We start from the raw sequence: 23,229 nt of genomic DNA on the forward strand, positions 1-23,229 counted from the left end.
AGTTTGTGGAAGAGCCGCACAACCAGAACCGCACAGAGGAGAGCAGTTCAACCAAAGTTGGTGTCTTGAAAACTGACTTTTTTTATAACATGGAGCCCTCGTTCGTGCATCGCACAGTAGTGCCAGTTCGCTGTTGATGTTCCGGTATACAGCACTAAGACGGTGTTTACTGTGAAACAATGCCAGACAAGCAGTCACTGGACGGCAGTGACGGTGGGGGTGACGAGGGGGGAGTTGCCACGGAGCTGCTTGAGGGGGAGGAAGGGGGGTGTCGGGTACTAACTGCGGAAGGGACAAAAGAGACTGAGGGTGAGACATACTTACCTCATGCTGAGTCAAATACACAGTCAGATGATGATGATGATGATGGTGATGATGGTGATGTTGACGCGGAGAAGGATGGACTTTTCAATACGTATCGGGCAGGATGCATGTTGGAGGTGTCGCCCATTGGGATTGAAGATTATAGGCAGGCGTTTGCTGGAAAAGGTAACATTTTGCATATATTTCCCCTGTATGCTTACTTTAATCATTCTGAAAGAGTTTATGTACGTTCACCGAATTTTTAGAGAATTTGAAGAGGTATAATACACAGAGCAAAACTGAGTGATTGTGAGTATTCTCATCTTTTAAAGAATTGTCCACGGCTGGGAACAGCAAGAAATGACTTGACACATTGTTCCAATGTCGGGATCAAACCTCGGTGCCGGAGGGACAACAGCATCACTGGGCTACGTGTCCTCAAGATTTAGCTTATAAAACATACTTCAAACGTATTTTAAACTAACTTTAGTCGTGGTGTTTCCATTTTTAGTGTTTGTATTTTTCTAGATGCCGGAATAGTTATGAAACAGGTGGTGACCTTTCGAGCACTTGCAGCACGTTTTATTTTTTCCATACCATCTGACAACTTATGATCATCGTATTGTAGGAAATAACCCATGTGTTATAAATATGCCGGACTTGCGGCGGAAAATGGAAATATGGTTTGTTTGGATGATGTTATCTGTCTCACGGCTGCATACTTGTGAACATGTGAAAGGGGTACCTAAATAATGCATACATACTATTTATATATGCTCTTAATATATATAAGTAGTTAGTTGGAAAGATAAGAACATTTTTCAGTGCATGATTATATGGCCGCTTTGGATAGTAGTTCGTCACATGACGGCTGTCATCTTTACACCCGAGGAAACATGACATAGGCACGTGATACTGTGTGCCGTTATTTCCCTTATTTAAGCCTTGGGCTTAATAGCTTAATAGCTAATTTAACTTCTTGGGCTTAAGAAGTTCGTAGGACCACGAACGTTTCTAAAATAGTCACCCAGTGAACCATAAACAATCATTAAAGAACATCATTACAGACATCGGAACGTTCAGTTATCAAAAACGTTCTGTACACGCGTAAACATACAACTGCACTACAAACGTTATATATGCTGGCGTTCGCCATGTACTTTTGCAAAGGGATGTCACTCTAAATACTCATGAAATTTTATTTTAGGCCCATGTGCTTAATAACGGGAAAACATCCCGTTTTAATGCCCAAGAATGTAATTTCGAGTGGGCATAAATATGGGAAATCCCGATAAGATGTGTTACACTATGTACATCCCACGCGACCAGGAGTGATGCTGACAATAATTATTAAAGGCGTATAGTCAGAGGGAATCTGAAGTTGCACGGGCTGTTGAACCGCTCAACAACTGCCTGTACTAGCCGACGTTTGACGTAACAACATATTGAATAGGCAGCTGTGTTTTCGTGGACGTTGTGGTACTTCTTAGTATGACGTTGAAACCACGATACATGTACACATGTGTATATACAACTGACACCGGTAGGTTAGTTCAGACCATAATGACATTAAAGTTGTGTACCTTAGCGTCGCAATCTCCACAGAATTATGTAATGTACTTTGACCAAGGCATGCATGGTGATAAAGGTGTTTGCGAGGGATATTTAGCATGAAGCAGAATAGCTGACTAGCAACTGACCATCTGCAGTATACCACATTATATATCTATGTGAAAGATTACCGATTACTATAAAATATCAGTTGTGTGCAAAGCAACGTGTTTTAAAACTCGGTATTGTTAAATAGAATCTCAGGCAATGTGTTAAAAGTAATATCATCACAGTAAATTCTCACGAAGTGAAAACTGATAGGGACATTTCAATGTCTGCTTATTATTATAATAAAAAAAGATTTCAAGATACAATAAAGTCTATATTTCAGTCGCTTGACAAGGACTCTTTTCCATGTGTCGATGCTCAAGGAATATACATTGGACATGCAGGTAGATGAAAATGAAATAAGGTTAGAACCCCAACGTGATGACTGCAAACGTCAAGAAGGGTTGTTGTTATCATCGGACTCCTTCGGTGTTACTGGACTTGGCGGACAACCCCCCTCATCCCCACCCCTATCCCCCACACCATCGCAGTGTTGTGCTCCACGTAAACAGGTCGAAGCTGTCTGTAGCTACAGGAAGAGAATTGTACGTGCAGCTGGAGCGTGGTAGACATGCACAACAAACACTGACTGACCGCGATCCTCACTCTCGCCTGAATCTGTCATCTCCGATAGACATGTGCGTTCTTTTGCAGCAGATTTCGGTTGAGCGATTTGTAACCATGAGTATCAGAATGCATTAAAACAACGGTTCTATCTGTCAGCGCATGTGGTTACAGACGTCACTGTATGGTGGAGGCAAACATACTTGCATATTCTAATTGAGATGATGTTGTTAGTTATCTCACGTAATCTGTTCATATTGATAGATGTCACCCATGCTTAATTAACTGAATATAAACGATAACCAGATGTAACGATGCATGTATAATTATGTATTTTTTCTGATACAAACAAGCCGTTATTTTTGTCCCCTCGTCACCAGCTGAAGTATTGTGAATTTGCATATCCGTGCCTTCGCCGCATAGTTTCAGTAAAAATATACTGGGGCACTGCATCTTAAAACCCTGTTGACTCCTTTAACAGTGAACTCATCCTTCTTGACAGTTTTTGGTCACTCTCATATCCCAGTTTCCTCGGCTAACTTACTCATATATAACCGCCCTGTTTATATGCTGTCGAAGGGCCAACGGCTCAAACATGTAAAAGTGGTTGTTGGGGTTGTTTCTTATATTTCCTGAACACGTGGTTAGATCGGTGGAGGGGCTACCTGACCAATACTGAGTCAACGATATATCTCATGCCTGAATTCGTACCCATGTTTCACTAGTCTACCTGTATGGCGACCGTCTGTAAATGATCGAGTCGGAACCAGACAACATGACCATCGACCTGCGCAAATGGGATACAGTTAAATATGTCATGTTACAATACAGGAGTAGGGATTTGACAGGGATAGGGCATTTGATACTGCCTGTTGTAGTGAGTGTTGCGACTTCGCACTAACTACTCCTGGTCTTGGTTGCAGAACTGAATGTTTAGTTGATCCAGAGTTACTAGCGGCCAATTAAGTGGACAGTAAGTGAAACACATCTGTCTTAAGGTATACAAAGTCATATTAGTTCCACTGTCACCAGGAAATGCGGTCGTTCTCTTTTGATCGAAAACATGATGAATCAAAATTATTCCGATCATAATATAAGAATGTGTGTATAAATCACTTTTCATAACGCTCTTTGACAGCTTTGCGTGGGCTTGAATGCTACTACCCTCGCCAAACAATGCTTGGAAAGAGTTAGAAGGAACATGCTCCATTGCATGTTAGAAGTACAAATCAAGGCTCTAGTTTCAGGAATATTGGGCCTATTCAACATTAAACTTGAAAGGTTGTCGCTGCTTTTTTGATATAGAAAGAATTGGTAAAAAATATTTCCGACAATGAAGTGTGACACTTCATAGTAACAATCTCGCTTCATTATGTTTCTTCAACATGTTCAGTGCTTTCCTGAAGTGTAATATATTACATGTCAGTATCATTGTCACACGAAGTCTTCACGCTACAAACGACTAAGGAAATGCTATCCAAACGTGTACCTCAGAAGTGGCAGTATAAAGATGATTGCAGATAAGCCGTGTTGACTTTGTGGGTGTAATGTTCCAGTATTTGACTCTGCAGGCATTCAACTAACTGCTCCATTGTGCGAGGAAAACATGATTGTGTGAACCCTGTACCGTCTCGGTTACAGACTGTAACGATGCAACCTAGTCATGGTTCTGACTTCGCGATGGGGCAATTGTCTTGTAATACTGTTACCTTGTATTTCATTGCCATGACAGAAAGTTTAACAGAAAATCATAGAGTCCAGCTTACTATCGGCTGTGCACGTCCACCAAAGTCAAAAGGTAGATGGTCTACGTCCCATCCCGAGGAGGAACTCTACTGGCCTACTAACGATGGGTGAGTTTACGAGGCCTTTAGAACATTGCACCCACCTAGTTGTGCAATAAGGCAAATCAGGTTGATATCTAGATACTCAGTAGTACAGGGCATGCTCCTGACAATGTGTGCGCTCTTACTGTTCGTCTCTCTCTCTCTCTGTCTCTCTCTCTCTGTCTCTCTGTGTGTGTGTCTCTCTCTCTCTCTGTGTGTGCTTTAGAATTTTATGTGTATCATATTAACGTCACTCCTCATATTCCCGTTGGACAATAAACATGAATACATGATGCATTCTCTAATGTTTCTTATGTTTCTAGAGTCTAACATGAGGAAGACGATGGTAAAATCACGGTGAAATGCGTGCTTTTTGAAAGAGGCATGCAATCCGCTATGGAATATTCACCAACTGCCATGAAACTATTTGTCCAGAGCATGAACTGAGGTGTGGTATTGTGCTCCCTCTCGCCACACCAGGCGTCATCACTGTTTGATGGTGATACGTTATAACGAGCTTAGTTCATGATAAAGTCACGAAAGAAAAAAACATTTTCTTTGCTTACATCAGTCTTGATTCACCTACATGCAAAGCTGCACACACATTGTGTATAAATGAATGTGCGTGAATATATTTCTTCCATTAAGCTAGGACACATATGCGTGAGTTGATTTCATTATTAGTGAAGTTCATGTCACGGGTTGATGGTCCAGGTTCACCCAGCAAACCCTTTTTTGTAATCCCACATGTAATTTCTGAGCCTGAGCAACGATGGGTGATTTTTCACAAGCGTGTAACAACCCTCAGGAATATTCTCCTGAATTTAGGAGTAGGACAACGCAGTTGCCAAAGGAAATATGAAATGAATTCACCTCTTGCTCATATAAGACTGAACTGAAAAGAACTGGTGCTTATCTCAGCTTCTTTATAGTCCACGTATGTTGTCTCTGTAGTCAGTGTTTGCCGTTATCTCAATAACTACATGTCTGCGTCCTGGTTTTCCAGGGCACGGTCGAAGCATCACGACTCTGTTATGGTTTTCCAAAACAGGTAAATATGGAGGGATTCTGCTGACTGTATACTGACGTGGGGAGCAATCCAAAGTCACTGCTACAAGAGAGCGAACCGTGTTTGACTGACAAAACCATCACAGCAATACAAATACATGTACCTGTCCCTCGAAAACACGCTTAAGATATATTGCCGGAAACCGTTTTCACATAATGATAAATACTGGATAACATTGTATCTGTTTTTCACCCCTGTGCAACAATGATAACCAGACCTTGTTGTGTTACAAGTATGCACCCACGTATACTGCATGCGAATTTAAAATCTCTCTATGCATAGACAGGTCTTTCGACTGTATCCTTATGCTCATCATGTTTTCATACATTTAAGCTATGGAAATTAGCCACGATCCTTTCATCACAGAAACGGTCCGTTTGTGTACCATGTCCAAAGGGGATGTTGTTGTACAATAGGATTTTTGACATATTTTGTTACTTGTAAATGCAAGCCCAGCTTAGAATAGGTCTTGAACAATCATGGCTTGTCGACAAGTGGGATCAGGTGGTCAGACTCACTAACGTGGTTGACTCATGACATCATATACCTATTGCATAGATCGATGCTCATGATGTTGATCATTGAAATGTATGGTCTGGACTTGATTATTTACAGGATGTCGCTATAGCTGCGTTAAACAACACACAATTAAAAATTAAAAATTATGTAAATGCTCGATCTCCTACATATTTATAAAAACGTGTGTGTTTTGTGGTTTAATTTTGAAATGTATTTATAATGACGAATGCACAATGCTCGCGCTACAGTAACGATTCTATGTTGTAAAGACTATACATAATATAAAAGTATATCATCGCCATTCATGTCTCTACTGGAGTAATTCACACGAATGCAATTTTCAAGCTCGTCATGACTTAAATAACTTAAAGTGTGTGCGTTTCTTCTCGCTGAGAATAGATTGTCTTCATATGTTCAAAGATGTTTCAGAACAGCAATAGGCCGAGAAAATATAAACGCGATTTTAGGACTGTTGAAAAATAAGTGTGTATGTAAACATGTAACCCCAATCAAACAAAGCTGTTCTAATCTGTAACCAGGGCCGGTGAGGGCAACCTGATGGTTATAACGTTCGCTCGTCACCCGGGTTCGATTCCCCGCATGAATACAACGTGTGAAGTCTATTTCTGGTGTCCTCCGTCGTGACACTGCTGTCAGTGGAATATTGCTAAAATCAGTTTGAACATAAATAACCAGCTAGTCGGTGCTATAGCAACCACTAGGCCTCTCATCCACTGTGTGACACTCTTCCAGTACATGTCTACATTAGTCACCCCAAGAGGAAGTTATTATCTACACCAAACACGTACCGTTGGAAGTATTGTCGAAACGGGATCAGAAACAGAATCTCTCATTCCTATATGTCAGTTGTACATGATAGCCACGACAGGTACTTGCATATAAACAAGATTCAACGAAGTTTATATGACAGTGTTAGAATTATTATAATTTTCCAAGATTCTATCACTTTCAAAATACACTCAACAATGAAACATACAACTTTATGGGTGACAACTTCTTTATTACATAGGGTGACGTTTCGATGTAGGTTCCTACATCTTTATTAAGTGAATACAACCAGATGATGAGAAGTATATATACATAGTATGTGTGACAAACAGTGGATTAACAACAACAACAACAACAACAACAACAACAACAACAACAACAACATATAATTGAAAAACAAATGGCACATAATAGGGAGAGGCATCGCATAATGGCATGCATGTTACACGGACATGTGCTTGATAACGATGTCAGAACATTTCATTTTTGAGTCACCATCTTCTAGAATGCTGGTCAAACAATTCAAATACACTTCAAACAAAACGTATGGGAACACCCTAAGATTTAATAGTCATATTTAACGTGGTGAGGGCATTTATACTCTAAAGTAAATACAGTTTTTGTGTGTTCAATGGTAACTTGAAACGACATGTTGGAACATGCAGTGAATCAATTCAGCATTCGTTGAGTTACAACGGAAAACAAGGGTCTTGAAATACACCAACACCATGTTTGATTATGCATGCTTTTTGTGTGTAATATATATTCCATTAGTAGACTGTTGCCTCATACTTTGTCATTTTCAACCCAGTTTGGTTAGATCGTTGTTAGAACCTGCAGAATTATTCTCAACAGCATAACATTCACTCAGTCAAACCCGGGCGATTGACTCGGGAGTTTATCTAATGTTGAGTCACAGCAAGTATCACCTAGGTGCTAAGAAGAAAGATATCAGTATGAACTGTAACATTTCTGTACCATTTATGATCTACTGTTGTCTTGCTTTAGCTATCCAACCTTATCCGAGTTTGCATAATGGCCCACATCTTGCATGTGCTTACTTTCCAATTCGGACAAGAGGTCTGGTATAAATACAGTGATAGCTTTAATAAAATGCAACGGAGTTGCTCCTGCTTCGTCGGAGAACCTCTGTTTTTTGAAGCCGTCCACAAACAAGACTGTTTCACTTGGAAACCGGGGCGGTAGGGCAGCCGAATGGATGTATCGTTTGCTCGTCACACCGAAGACTCGGGTTAGAATCCCCACATGGGTACGATATGTGAAGTCCATTTTGTTATTTTCCCTGTCTTGATATTGCAGAAATATTGCTAAAAGCGGCGTAAACCATACTCACTGACATGGAAAACCGTATGCCTGTTGAAGTACTGATATCAGCTCAAATTTATAAAAAAAGGACAAGAATACGTAGTATCTAGTCAGTGAATTAGGAATGAGATCTGGGAGCAAATTAATATTGAGATACATGTGACGTGCCTGAGGTCTAATCAGAATGGCATGAAGTACCTGACATAAAGCCATTTATTTAAGAATGTAGAAAACAATTGTCTACTCGTATGTCAAACCATGTTTAGCTAATAATGTGTGTTGTCGTTACAGGTCTATACAGACATATGCCCGCACGCCATGTGCTTGCAATCCTGGCATTCCTAGGCTGCGTTAATCTCTTCACGCTCAGAGTCAATCTCAGCGTCGCTCTGGTTGCCATGGTTAACTACACTCTGGTCTCGAATACGTCGTCTAGCAACGATGAATGTGGACTACAGAACAATGGCTCACCAGCTCTGGAGGCCAAGGTAGGCGGAGTAATTCCAGTTTCCAGAAAAGGGCATTTTTAAATGGTCGGTGCACTCTTTGAGTGAAGGAATGTGTGAATAAATGTTGTTTAAAACCTGCAGTTCTATCGCCGAAATATTACTGCGCCCTCTAAATAATTTGCAAGGAACCCCGCTGTTGTCTTCGTGCGATTACACAGAGTCATCCAAAATACCCTCTGTGCCAACCGGATCCTAGTTTTATCCTACCACTATGGACATATACCTGTTCGAATCCCGGATGGACATAACCCAGAAGTACCAGATATTTTACTAAGCAGGTGTGATTCCAAATATGATATATGTTACGTTTGAGCACATTCTAAATGGCATTGTGTAATACTAATATATCTGTTCATTTGTCACCAGACAGGTATTATCTGATATTAAAACGGAAGTTTTTCTCTGGTTAAATCTGTTTGGCCAAACTGTTGAGCACTATTTGGGTAAGAAGTGTTTGAGGTTTGTTTTTCTGGACAATAACACATTCACATTCTTGGCGTGTTGCGGGGTTCTTCAGCGTACCAATGCACGATGGCATGATATGTGAATGATACTGTTAGTCTGCGTACAGAAACATGTTGTTGAGACTGATAACCGTCTTCTCTAAGAGGAGATAAATATAAATAGATTTTGGTAACACATCTCTTTTACTTCTAAAGAGTTGCTTCCCTTGGGGATACCAGGCCCGTAATGATCGTGGGTCTGATTCCGAATGGGCCCGGATTGTGTCTGTGTAATATATATACAGACCCATAAAGGTTCCGGGGTAGAATAGGCCTTCAGCAAACCATGAAAGGCGACTATGCTTGTCGTAAGAGGCGACTAACGGGATAGGGTGGTCAGACTCGCTGACTTGGCTGACACATGTCATCGGTTCCCAATTGTGGAGACCAATGCTCATGTTGTTGGTCAATGGATCTGGTCCAGACTCGATTATTTACACACCGCCGCCATGTAGCTGGAATATTGCTGAGTGTGGCGTAAAACTGAGCTCACTCACTCGCCGTAATATATATATATATATACCCACTCAGTCAGATTACAACTTCACGTTTAGCGAAACCCGTGGTGATATATGTAATCAGTATTTTCTGAAACAAATACAAGCTGTGCACTGTTGTGCGGGATGCGCAGAGTGATGTTTCAGATGTCTATCGACATCCATCATATACCAACAATTTGGAAAGCATCATTTTTAATCCCCGTTCCCCAAATGCCAAAGAGAATTTCCTCTCCTTGAACAGAAACAAAACAAAGGAAATGACAATTGTCTTCTGAAGCAGAAAACTGGAACCTGTTTGAATTGAGGGACAATAAGTAGCAACCGTAGAAGGGTATAAATACCTGGGTGCTATCATTGATCATAACCTTTCATCGAAATCAAACCGACATCGTGTACGTGGGAAAGCACAACATAGACTTTTATTTCTTCGAAAATTGCGGTCATTTAACTGTATTATGTTAACTTTCTGCTTTCGTGCCTGATATTGCAATCTTCCTCTCATCCATCCAGCAAACTTTGCGACTTCTATTTCAAACCTCTACCTTGTCAGTATCTGAGTCAAAAGAAGAAAGCTCTGGCCATTCAATCGGATCCGTCACACTATTTAAATGATTTATGAACTTCTACCTTCAAAAGCATGTGTTACACGACTAATAGAACTTCGAAATCATATCTCCAATACAGAATAGAACTTCGAAATCATTTCTCCCATACAGCATAGAACTTCTAAATCATTTCTCCCATACAGTATAGAACTTCGAAATCGTTTCTCCCATACAGTATAGAACTTTGGAAACATTTCAGCCATACAGTATAGAACTTCTAAATCATATTTCCAATACAGTATAGAACTTCTAAATCATATTTCCAATACAGTATAGAACTTCGAAATCATTTCTCCCATACAGCATAGAACTTCTAAATCATTTCTCCCATACAGTATAGAACTTCGAAATCATTTCTCCCATACAGTATAGAACTTCGAAATCTTCCTCCAGGATTGTAATAGTGAAATCCATAACGAGGCACTAGTGCTTATTATATCATGTAGTTGGATTATATTATGATTCGTCATTATGTTCTGATTAGCTTGGCATTGTGTATATGTACTTTAAATTATTTGGCGTTACATGCTTTGTATTGCAAGAATGCGGGACAAAAAAGTTTATCTTATCTTAGGCTTAGGGACATTTTTTAAAACGTTTTGATAGAAAAATGTGACACGGAAGGAACACATTTGTATTTTGTTCTCTCAGAAATACAGTTTGGGAAGTTTATCTCGTGTTAATGAGTTGTAGATTCAGTCACACTCGTTCGTACAGACACTCAATCTTCTAGTGGACAAATGGATGGTCGGGACGCGGCCAAGCCAAAATTATTTTTTCTAAATGGTAATAAAAAATTGTTACGCGCACAAATGAAAGTGACGCGCCGGTGCCCGAGAAACATTTTTCTTTTTCACTTAGCCTCAAGTTTCCCATCAGAATATTAAAGAGTCGGTCCAGTTTGCACCAATGTCCTCGGGATGTGGAATGAGCGGATTCTCTGGTAGATGAGAGACAAATTGCAATTAACTATCGAAATTAATTTTCAGAATGGCGAATTCAACTGGGACGAACAACTACAAGGTCACGTGCTTGGGTCGTTTTTTTACGGGTACTGTCTGACCCAGGTGCTAGGGGGGTGGCTTGCCGAGCTGGTGGGAGCCAAGCGGACATTCGGGTTCGCCGTACTTGTCACCTCCATCTTGACGCTTGTGACACCGGCGGCAGCCTCTCTCCACGTGTACGCCCTCATTGCCATCAGGGTGTTGCAGGGTATGGCTCAGGTATAGTGTCACTCCAGTCTACAAACAGAAAGAAATATTGACAAGATACTCATATAATGCATTTTAATGATAGATCTATTCCGTTTTAAAAAATGAGTAATTTGTTTCACAACGATGTAACTTTTAACCTTTTATAGTCAAAAAGGCTGTAGGTTTTGCAAAAGACAAATTGAATATATTTTGTAACCTACATTTTCAGGGCTTCGCGTTTCCATCTATCCATTCTCTGTGGTCCAAATGGGCTCCTGTTAAAGAAAGGAGTCGACTTGTTGCCTTTACATACGCAGGTATGTTCGTACATACAACTTGTAACGCGTCACCATTGTGTCTGCCAAAATAGTTTTAGCATCATATTCAAATATTGATACCATTGTCTCCTCTTAACTTTGTTTAGATGTAAACCTGTACATCTCATGGAAACTGTACGTTTTAACAAACTACCGACCTACGCTCTGAACAGAATTAGTCGACAATTCGAAAACAGATATGGTACAGAATTACTGAAGATACAATAAATCACATCCTTTCACAACTGTGACTTGTGTGACCAAACTTGTGTGGATTTCATTCAAAGTTAGAAAACATATAATTATTTCAACCAGCAACCACTCTTTATACACTAGACAGTCTAAAACAAATACTTATTTGATGAACCTTCAATATGTATTAACTATGTAAACATGCTAAATCAATTATGCATCAATTACAGGGGCACAAGTTGGTACGGTGCTCGCTATGCCGGTTACTGGCCTTCTCTGTCAACATGGGTTCTCGGGGGGCTGGCCGTCAGCTTTCTATGTATTTGGTAAGTGCGGTGAGGTCCTATTGCTAGCCTAGCTTCGTAAAACTTCATGCGGAAAATCAAAACAAGATGTTGATAGCTGGTTAAGTAACTTTTTTATTACTATTTTAGAGAGACAAACGTTATAAAACCTTATTCCAGGGTTGGTCTGAGGTTTTCACTAGATTCTGCGTTGAAATGAATGTTTGATCCTGAATTCTTTTGGAGTTGGATTGTGATTCATCGGTATCATTTTGACCAATATAGCAGACTTATAGTTTTCTCGTCTCATGGTAGCATTTTCCGTCTCACGTTCCTCCCGATCGTCTGATGTTTAGATCTCGTGGTATGGCTTTCCCGTCGCAGGCTAACACCGTTTGCATGTCGTGGTGTAGCTTTCTCGTCTCATGGAAACGCCGTTTGCATGTCGTGGTGTAGCTTTCTCGTCTCATGGTAACGCAGTTTGCATGTCGTGGTGTAGCTTTCTCGTCTCATGGTAAAGCAGTTTGCATGTCGTGGTGTAGCTTTCTCGTCTCATGGTAAAGCAGTTTGCATGTCGTGGTGTAGCTTTCTCGTCTCATGGTAACGCAGTTTGCATGTCGTGGTGTAGCTTTCTCGTCTCATGGTAACGCAGTTTGCATGTCCTGGTGTAGCTTTCTCGTCTCATGGTAACGCAGTTTGCATGTCGTGGTGTAGCTTTCTCGTCTCATGGTAACGCAGTTTGCATGTCGTGGTGTAGCTTTCTCGTGTGATGTTAACAATCTTTCTTCCTATTGTAACGCCTGTAATTCTCGCCTCGTGTTATTTCGTTATAATATTTAGCTATGTATTGCCTGTCATCTACAGACCCGTGTCAGTTATGTTCGGACACTTGACGTTATTTCCATAGACTTACGTGTTAATTTAGTGTAGCATAACTAATTTTCATGAAGTGAGTTTAGTATGGATCTTAGTAAAATTTGACAAGCAAGTGTGGAATCATCTCTGCTCTGCACACATAATTTCACTTGTTTTCAGACCACTGTTTAACGAATGACATCACATTTATAAACGTACGATTGTTGATAAGATGATTCCACACACATGTGCACAATTTGACATTGATGTCCACAAAAAAATTACATTCTTGAAAATTATTTACTCTACACTGACATAACATGTAACGGACATCACGTCAAGTGTCCAGATATAACTGAAACGGGTTCGTAAGAACGTTACTCAGCGACGGTGTAAGAAGGCTGTTACAACACAGGCAAACCGCAGCGCAAATAGATTTATGAAAGAGAGAGATAAATGACCAGTCTTCCTGTATGCGAGCAAAGGTTAGCAACGTACTCCCCTCGCTTCGGTTCGAAAAATATTTTAATATCTCTACCATCAAAGGTTGACAGAGAATGAGAGTGTCCGTTGAACCGGAAGCTGGCAGAGGTAATGGAGGCGAAGAACGATTATGTATGCCACGAGTGGCGCTTTAAAGTATTAAATGAAATATGTTCTAAAGTAGTAATTGATTATTATGAGTTTGGAAATCTGAGAGCACAACCCCTTGAAATGGGCATCTATGTGCGTTACAGCTGCCTGTGGTTTGCAGTTAGTAAAACAAAAGGCCGGAAAATGTCGAGGTTCTCATGAATAGTGGGGAAACGACTGAGAAAGTTATTTTACCCATTTGTTTGGGTGTACAGATAAATACATTTGATCAGCATTTGGTTAGTGAGTGGGTGAGTGTAGTTTTACACAGCACTCAGCAATATTTCCGCTGTAATGGAGCGGTTTGTAAATATTCGGGTCTCAACCAGACAATCCAGAGTTCAAAAGCATGAGCATATGACGACAAGCATGGGCTACTGAAGATCGATGTGATATGCTCTGTGGTTTTAAATCTTGCAATGATAAAGGCTGCAGTGTGTGTACACACCGCAAATGATACCATGAACACATCCATGTGGACAAACAACTGTGTTGTCCCAGCATCAAGGTATTGACGGAGTTTCACCATATTTCTTGTTGAATAGAAGCTGATCTGACGATAGTGCAAGTCTGATACTCTGTCTGTGATGTCAGTCTTTCTCGTCTCGTGGTCCCATTGTTTTGTCTCGTGTTCTCTCTCTCTCTTCTCGTGGTCCCTTCTCATCTCTTGTACCCTCTACCTTGTCTCTTATTAAAACTTTCTCGTCTTGTGTCCCTTCTTTCTCATCTCGTGTTACTTTTTCCCGTCTCGTGGTATTGCTTAATATATCATGTTATTGCTTTCATATCTGGTGCTTTCTCGTCTCCTGTTCCCTCTTTCTCATCTCTTGTTACTTTTTCCCGTCTCGTGGTATTGCTTAATATATCATGTTATTGCTTTCATATCTGGCGCTTCCTCGCCCCATCTCCTTTAATATCATGGCGGTTAGTGTGAGAGGAAACCCACTTTGGTGAAATCCACAATAGATACGGGTCCGACACCTGTCTCTAAAAGCAAAACATTCTACCCCCAGACGCTGATAAGTGTCGACTCACGTGCTGGATACCATAATAAATACGTTCTTAAAAAACGTAATAAACACACGTTAGTTTATCAATTCACCGATGGTAACTAATTACTGAGTGTGTTACGTCTCCTATGATAAAACACTTGACACATTTACAGTACAAATCAGTTGCATAGTTCGTCGGTTCTGGCACTGTTGGGTCCCGTTTATACATGAGAAACCTGTGATTGTGAGCTCGATCCTCGGCTAGCACCGATGTGTCTCGGATTGCACAATGCCGTGCTCATGTAAAATCGTGAGTTACAACGCTCTCACTGACTCTATCTGATTACAGGCGTTTATCTCGCTCAGGAGAGTAATTTCGTTCGACCAGTGCAGCTATTTTTGGTGCCTTTCCAAATGCACCCGAGTTAGAATGACAGGATTCTATGTCTTACTATTAACAGAATATGTTGCACTTCCCACGTGAAGAAGAGATCCACCACGATATATCTGCTTCAAATATAAATCACCACGCGAAGTTTTGTTGTAAGTAAGGCATGCTAGTAATACATGTCTAGCATGTTGTCACAAGAAGATTATCATTAACAGCAAGTAACTGATAACAGAAAGTACATAACTGGATGAGGCTGGGTGAAAAATGAGAACAACAAATAACACAAGATGGATGAATAGTTGCGATGGCTACCAAAAGTCCTCTTTTTGTGAAGTCCTGATTTTTAGTGGATAGGTTTTCGTCGTCGTCAACTGAATGTAATGGCAGAGAAACATTTGTTGGTGGTCTGAGAATGTTATCTAGTTTCGCTGTTAAAGGTTTTTGCCCTATAATACGTGTATCTACTGAGTTGGAGGTTCCATCTGGCAAACACATCTACAACTGATATTGTAGATTACTGCTTGCGTTTTGGACAGTGGTCATTTTCTTCTTAATCCCTTTAATGTGGCAAAACTGAATGGAAAACGAAAAGGCGAGAATACGCTCTTAATGAAGCTTTCGTATCTCATAAAGTTTTTGACATAAACGAAAACCGAAGAGTGTTTTACTCATGCACGAACTAAAAGAGTGTATATACCCTGAATAACAAAATGCATGTACAAAATTAGCCTGACCTCCATACTCGGAGGATGGTTCCGAGGGATGGGAGTCAGAGAAGATTACGTCTATGTCGGCTTGGTAATGACGTACGAATAGTCTACAGATCTAATGAGATGTTTTTGCATATATGGGAAGAGTAGGCAGTAAAGGGTGAAAACAGGGGTTTGGCTGGAGTAATGGTCGAATTGTCTTGGGTACTGAATGAAGTAAGTGACGACACACTTCAGGTGGATAAGTTCATGTTCAAGGTCATGGCAGCTGGAGCACCTTGAGATGAGCCAGAGTTTGATTTGTGGAGTTGAAATGGGTGAACTTGTAGGTTTCCTTGAGACTGTGGTTTTGTTATTTTTGTCGGAGTATCCGGATACTGAGACGTCAAGAGTGGGAGTTTCTTTGGCAAGAAAGCAGTCTGGTTTTGTTATCCATAACATCGTATTCTGGGTTATTGACTCACCAACATCTAGAATGCGCATTGATCCATTCTTCAGCAAACTGACGTAACCTGATTGAATGCTCATGACAAGATGAGCGGCTCTATAGTCAAGTGGGTAAAACGGAAGGTCGATAGTTCGATCCCTGGATTCGACACATTAGTTGTATCTCTATGGCGTCCGGCAACAAGGAGATAAAAGGAGAGTGAGAGTCATAGTCCTCAACCGTCCATGAACCACGCATCCATTCCTGCAATGCAAAATTCCCACATGAAGCAATTGTATACGATAGTACAGCAATCTATAAAATAACGCCATGTCACGTCAGCTCTTTATTGGCCCAGGTGAGCTTCCACAGAAAGTGAACACATTTATATCTACAAACCTGCACTTCGGTAATAGGTTAGGTAAAACCCACGTGTATCTAGTTGTTCACCTATGACATCCTTATTTACATGATAACTGTATTACTGTGATATTGACAGATAACTGTCAGTGACAATGCATTAGCCGCGACCGTATATATGTATATACCTGCTCCTTAAACAAGTGACACTGGTTTAACGCCGCTTTTCAGTTATATCACAGAGTGTCAGCTTTAAATGGGAGTGAACCCGAAGTGAAGGTGGTCTAAAGCGTAACTATTTTGTTGAAAATTGTGTAGTCTAAACATACAAGGATTCGAACATACGATCCGAAGCTTCATCCAAAGCCGAAAGGGTTGTCACAAATTGCCGCGCCTTAGCAGGTCACAGGTCCTACCTGCACTTTCAGTTGAATCTTGGATTGTTGCAGGGACTCTGGGAGTGACGTGGAGTGTAGCCTGGGCGGCAATGGCGTTCGATAGTCCCACCCTCCACCCCTACATATCTACACAGGAGAGGGACTATATACTCAAGTCTGTTGGAAGCAGGGAAGTAAGTACGGGTATAAATAAGTACGCTATAAAACGGGTGCAAGTGCGGGTGCACGTAAGGCCGCTTAAAAACCTGCTATGGCACAATTTGTTCTTCTACGTTCATCAGAAGACCTTTGAAGGTTTTACCAACAAGGTCCAATGCATCACTTCGGGGTTTTCTCCCACATTAAACAGACCCACTCTGATATAACTGGAATACTGTTACAAGTGGCGCCATATTACTCACTCACTCACTGAATTATTTCCTGTTTAATGCACTTCATTGCTAATAACACCGTCTAGGTTGGAAACTGGCTCCAGGCCATAGATCATAGTGTCCCTGGTAGGTCACGTCGAATACCTTCTTGGTGATCACATTTTTGAAAACTACGTAGTACTGAAAAGTAATATCCAACTTTATTGTCAGCGCGACCATAGATCTCGAGGTCAATCTTACGCAGCAATATATGCAGCAATATTCCAGCTATATGGTGGTGGTCTGTTAATAATCGAATCTGGACCAAACAACCCAGCGATCAACAGCATGAGCATCGGTCTACGCAAATGGGAACCGATGACAATGTGTCAATCAAGTCAGCGAGCCTGACCACCCGATCCTGTTAGTCGAATCTTACGGGTTACGGAAGATCAATTCTAACCCGCATCCTCAAGGGTGCGACCATAGAAGATCTAATGGAACAAACAAAATATCGAATAGTTACACACTGCAATCCATATTCTAAGGTAATATTTTCGTCACACGAAAGCACTAAGTCATCAAAATGTCTACCAGTCATGCAATGCGTGTATCTTTTTTTTTTTTTTTTAGAAAAAGTCGTTGCAGCCTCCGTGGTGCGCGGTCTTGTCAACACCCGCAGTGTGGGCGATTGTAGGGGCGCACATCGCTTACGACTGGGGAGGCTTCACCTCGATTACCTTGCTGCCTCAGTTCATGAAACAGGTGCTTAAGTTCGACATTCAGGAGGTACGTAACCTTTATGGTCGCACTAGGGTGATTAGAGTCAATTAAACCCCCATCACAATGAGATCAAAATACCTCTGGGGTTAAGCACCGTGTAGTGCTCCATGTGTTCAGCGTTCTTCAGTGAAGGTATAACGTGCCTTGGGTATGGTTCACAGTACATCCACAACATAGAATTGTGAACGTCTAATTATCGGGTTACAAGTGTTTTACTGCACAGATCAGGTTAGAGATCTAATTTCAAGATAACTACCAAGCACTAAAGTGGCAGGTCATCGACCTAACATAATGCGCTGTTGGGGAAGCGTATGCTACATTCTTGTTTCATGAAGACGAAAACCTATCCACTAACATCAGGATTTCACAAGAAGAGAAGCGTATTCTCCTACATTAATAAGTTAATTCAGTGCATTCAGTGTGTTTGCACCATCAAGGTTTATCAGTGTGCTTAATAATTTTGATTGTATACACTTGGAAGTCTACGAATGCCTAATGCTGCCACTTTTGTAGCATAAAATATTTTTTCAAGGACAATTCACGTTACTTCGAGCATTTTCTCGTTATTTCGAGTATTTACTCGTTATTTCGAGTATTTTCTCGTTATTTCAAAAACACGTCACAATTTAATTCTGGACTCACAAAAGTCCAGAAACTCTCAGCACTGTGGCCACTCTCTTAAAAGAGATTTGGCAAAATTAAACACGCAGCTGTTATGTATATGTGCTAAGGATGAAAAATTGAAAAATTTTTTTTTCGAAAACTCAAAATTTAAACTCGCTCGCCCATGGGCACGCCCATGGGCGAACAGTGACCAATGGGTAGGCCCATGGGCAGGCCCATGGGCGAAAGTGTTTAATTTCATCCAGAATAAATGTTTTGGAGGTTGTAAATGAATGAAAAAATGTTAATAAGTATCATGACACAAATTTCAACTTGTTGTGACTTGACTCTGCTAACTGACAGCGATTTAAAAAAATCTCGCCCATGGGTGAAAAACATATTGGCCCATGGACGAGAATAATTAATTTCATTGAAACTACATGGTTTTTTTCCCCAGGCTTTGCAGTTTTTCAATAAATGAACGTGTTTTTATAAGTGTCGTGACACGAAATTAAGCTTATTTTGACTTAATTCGGCTAATTTAGAGTGATTTTTCAAAACGTCTCGCCCATGGGCGAAAACCATTTGGCCCATGGGTGAGAATATTTACTTTTACTCAAAATACACCTTTTCTCATGTTTTGGAGGTTGTGAATGGATGAAAGTATGTTCATAAGTATCATGTAACAAAATTCAACTCATTTTGAATTAATTCCGTTAATTTAGAGCTATTTAACAAAATCTCACCCATGGGCGAAAAACATTTTGGCCCATGGGCGAGAATATTTCCTTTTCCAATATTTGGAGGATGTAAATGAATGAAAGTACATTTATGAGTATCATGACAGAAATTTCAACTCATTTTGACTTCATTCCTCTAAATGAGAGCTATTTTGAAAACTGTCGCCCATGGGAGAAAGACATTTTGGCCCATGGGCGAGAATATTTGCCTTCACTCAAAATACATCTTTTCCTGTGGTTTGGAGGTTGTAAATGAATGAGGATATATTTGTAAGTATCATGGCACAAAATCGAACTCATTATGACTTAATTCTGCTAATTGAGACCGATTTTCAAAAACATCTCGCCCATGGGCGAAAAACATTGGGCCCATGAGCGAGAATATTTCCTTTTCACTCCAAACACATCTTTTCTAATGTTTTGGAGGATGTAAATGAATGAAAGTGCCATTGTGAGTATCATGACACCAAATTCAACTGATTTTGACTTAATTTTTGCGAGTTCAGGAAGATTTTTAAAAAATATGCCAGAATAATTATTTTTACTCAAAATACATCTTTTCCTGTGTTTTGGAGGTTGTAAATGAATGAGGATATATTTGTAAGTATCATGGCACACAATTCAACTCATTTTGACTTAATTCCGCTAATTTGTAACAAGTACGAGAATCTGGACTTCCACTTAAATTTTCATAGTTTTTTTTTGTCTTGGAGGTTGTAAATTTATGAATGAAAGTGTGTTTATAAGTATCACGACAAAAAAAATGAAATCATTCCGGTCGTAATTCGACTAATCTCGCTCGTGGAAGAAAATATTTTCGTTTGCTTGTTTTCTTTATTTGGCAAACATATGGTTTACAAATAGATGAGTGAGTTCAGTTTTATGTCGCACTCTGTAATATCCCAGCAATGTGGCGGCGGTTTGTAGATAAACGAGTTTGGATCAGACAATCCAGTGATCAACATCATGAACATCGACCTGCACAATTGGGAACTGATGACATGTGCCTGACCACCCGATCCCGTTAGTCGCCTCTTACGACACGCATAGTCGCCTTTTATGGCAAGCATGGGTTGTTGAAGCCCTCTTCTACTCCAGATCTTCACGGGTCCCGAACACAGAGCTTTACTTCCAGCAACATATACAGTACACTTAGAATACTAAGCCTTGAGATTCTTTTGAATTTAGGTATTCTATAAATATAACAAAATTCAAGCTATATCTATGAAGTTGAAGTTATTTGTGAAAGCCCTAATCAAGAGTGACCAAACTCCAGTGACTATGCTGGGACACATTAATAAACGGTGTTGTGAGATCTTTAAATTGTATTGAAATATGTCTTGTCAATTCCACTGATATTCGCCAAATGTACCTACCTAGTAGTTTTAAGTGTACCTACCCAGTTTAGCATGTTTCGTTTTAATAGTGTGGTCTCCATTTTTAGTAATTCCCGTTTACCCGTCCCGGCTTTTCTTCGTCCGAGGTTTTATGGGGTATTCTCCTATTTGTCAGACCAGAAATAATCTACAACAGGGGTAGGTCACTCGCTTGTTTTCTTTGCCATTAGTACTAATTAGTATGCGCCTCGTCATGCTCCAATGCACACAGTGACCTGATTCATTTTCATCGCAACTTAGGCTGCGTTTAACAGTACTTCAGCCAGCTCAGCCAGTTTACTGTATCAGCCGAAATCTTACAATGGATGAATGGATGAATGAATGAAGAGCAAGAAGTACATGTGAATGAATGAAAGAACTGATAAAAGAAAGAAGTGCATATGTGAATGAATGAGAAAGATATAATAAAAGAAAAAAGTACATATGTGAATGAATGAAAGCATAAATGATACACCACGACCATCCCTTCCGAAACATGCTAAAGAACGCAAAACTATCGTTAGATCACATGTGTTAACATCAACTTGTTATTGTCTCCCTGGTCAAACGTAACAATTGTCAGACAGGGTAAAACAACAAACTATCTGGTTGACTGCACAGCTGCCTGTTGACGTAGTATACCCACATCACCTACTTTTCCTGTGTAACCTTCATCTACATCACCATCCTTAATATATTGAGCAGAGAGCACAGAAGGCCGTATAGATGTAACCACTGAACCGTGGCGTCTCTCTGCTCCCAAGTTCCCAAGTGGGGGTGTCCTTTTCTACCTCTTCCATTAATCTTTAAAACATCTAACAAGCTCAACGCATGCAACTTTTAACTCAAATGTGATGTTATACATATCATAAGAGTATTTTTATGTATTATTCAGTTGATAAATTATTATTTCACGATACATATATGTACAATATTTTGCTTCGATTCTGTAACTATCCACATTATGACATTGAGACCATTCTGATTTATCGAGTAAAATACGACTGTATAGTTTTGAGTTTGAATCTTGGCATATTTTACCGGTTTGCCACTTTTGCACTCTACGTTTTTAAAGGGGGCGTGCATATTTTGGTGGTTTTTAGTATTCCATCTATTCATTTGGATTTATTAATGTATTTGTTTTTGTTTTGTTTTGTTTTTTACTGCTAGTGGGCCTGTTAGTCTGTAAATGTATTCTGACGTTTGACCAGCGGAACATGAAGTGTTGTTATCATGTATGTTATGTATGTATATTATTGGTATGGAGCGGCATTGATATGTATGTTTATGCTTGCCAATCCAGTCACGATTACTTGAGGAGATTAGTTTAAACTATAGATTAAGGTATTCATACTATTCATGTGTAATCATTATATCGGGCTATGGGGAATACGTCATATAATCAAGATTGACCTTGCGTTTACTTTTCTCTTTTTTAAATAAATTTTCACTATTTTCGCTACACTCGAAAAGATTTACTTTGGCTTTCGTGATTGTGGTCTGTAAGTATTTTAGAAATTATGTTGTTGAGACAACTGGAACTGTTGATCTGCAGTCTTTCAAAATTCATTTTCACGAGATATATTCTCCCTTTTTACCATTTCTAAAATAAACATATAACCGTTTACACAAAGGTATCTTCCCGTAAAATAAGTAGGAAGAAACGTGAAGCATAGCAGCGCGTTTGCCATAACTGAAGTTGTTAAAATGATCCTGAAAGCTGTCATTTCCAACATTCACCTTGCAAGCAATTTTATCAAGAAAATAAATAACTCATTACTAATGAAAGGAGTGAACTGAAAGCCCATTTTATTAACCGAAGTCACTGATTGAACTCGCTAACATCGATTCACTTACATTCTGGTACACGTGTCTTATTTCGTTTCCTGAGGACACACGTTTTACTTTTTTTTATAGAAAATCCGTGTCTAATCCCATAAAACAACACCGTTGTCACTACACCAAACGATTTTGACCTCGACCCAAAACAAAGGTTTAACTTACAGGACTACCCCGTAGATATCCCTTTCTTGATAACGAGTTTAACAACTACGCCGAAATGCTGCTTACCTTATAAGAAGTTGTATATCCATAGAACTTTCGGGGTTTTTTTCTTCAAATGATCATGACCTGAACAGCCATTACTTTGTCAGAGACTTCATAAGTGATTTTCAAGTTCTAATCCACACACTGATTTCCACTTTTTCATCATTTTGACTTTTATCTCAGTTTGTTGAGTATCTCAGCATAACTCGCAAAGACAATGGAAACTGAACGGTACGATGACGCTTTCTGTTTCTTCCGCGTTTACTTACGTAATTTCCGCAAAGCGCCTACGACAATTTGCGCCGAAAAAGTCATGTCTCGTCCGCTAGTCTTGTTTATTGGAGTAAAACAGCTGCCGCTTTCAAGTGTATTTTACTTGTCATATACAAAATTCATCCATGGATCAC

The 23,229-nt window shown here is 40.0% G+C and overlaps 1 protein-coding gene across 1 annotated transcript in view; it reads left to right on the forward strand.

The window, feature by feature from the left end:
- Positions 1 to 410: 410 nt before the first annotated feature.
- Positions 411 to 23,229, forward strand: part of LOC137277451 (sialin-like) — a 35,097-nt gene continuing 12,278 nt past the window's right edge. Inside the window, exons 1-8 of the mRNA XM_067809179.1 lie at positions 411 to 489; positions 8,347 to 8,543; positions 11,162 to 11,395; positions 11,595 to 11,682; positions 12,105 to 12,200; positions 16,976 to 17,101; positions 17,517 to 17,524; positions 17,908 to 18,063. Coding sequence (XP_067665280.1) covers positions 432 to 489; positions 8,347 to 8,543; positions 11,162 to 11,395; positions 11,595 to 11,682; positions 12,105 to 12,200; positions 16,976 to 17,101; positions 17,517 to 17,524; positions 17,908 to 18,063 — 963 coding nt within the window. The 5' untranslated portion in view covers positions 411 to 431. The remainder of the gene's footprint in view (positions 490 to 8,346; positions 8,544 to 11,161; positions 11,396 to 11,594; positions 11,683 to 12,104; positions 12,201 to 16,975; positions 17,102 to 17,516; positions 17,525 to 17,907; positions 18,064 to 23,229) is intronic.

Source organism: Haliotis asinina, chromosome 3 (genome assembly GCF_037392515.1).
Source record: "Haliotis asinina isolate JCU_RB_2024 chromosome 3, JCU_Hal_asi_v2, whole genome shotgun sequence".
Lineage (NCBI taxonomy): Eukaryota > Metazoa > Mollusca > Gastropoda > Lepetellida > Haliotidae > Haliotis > Haliotis asinina.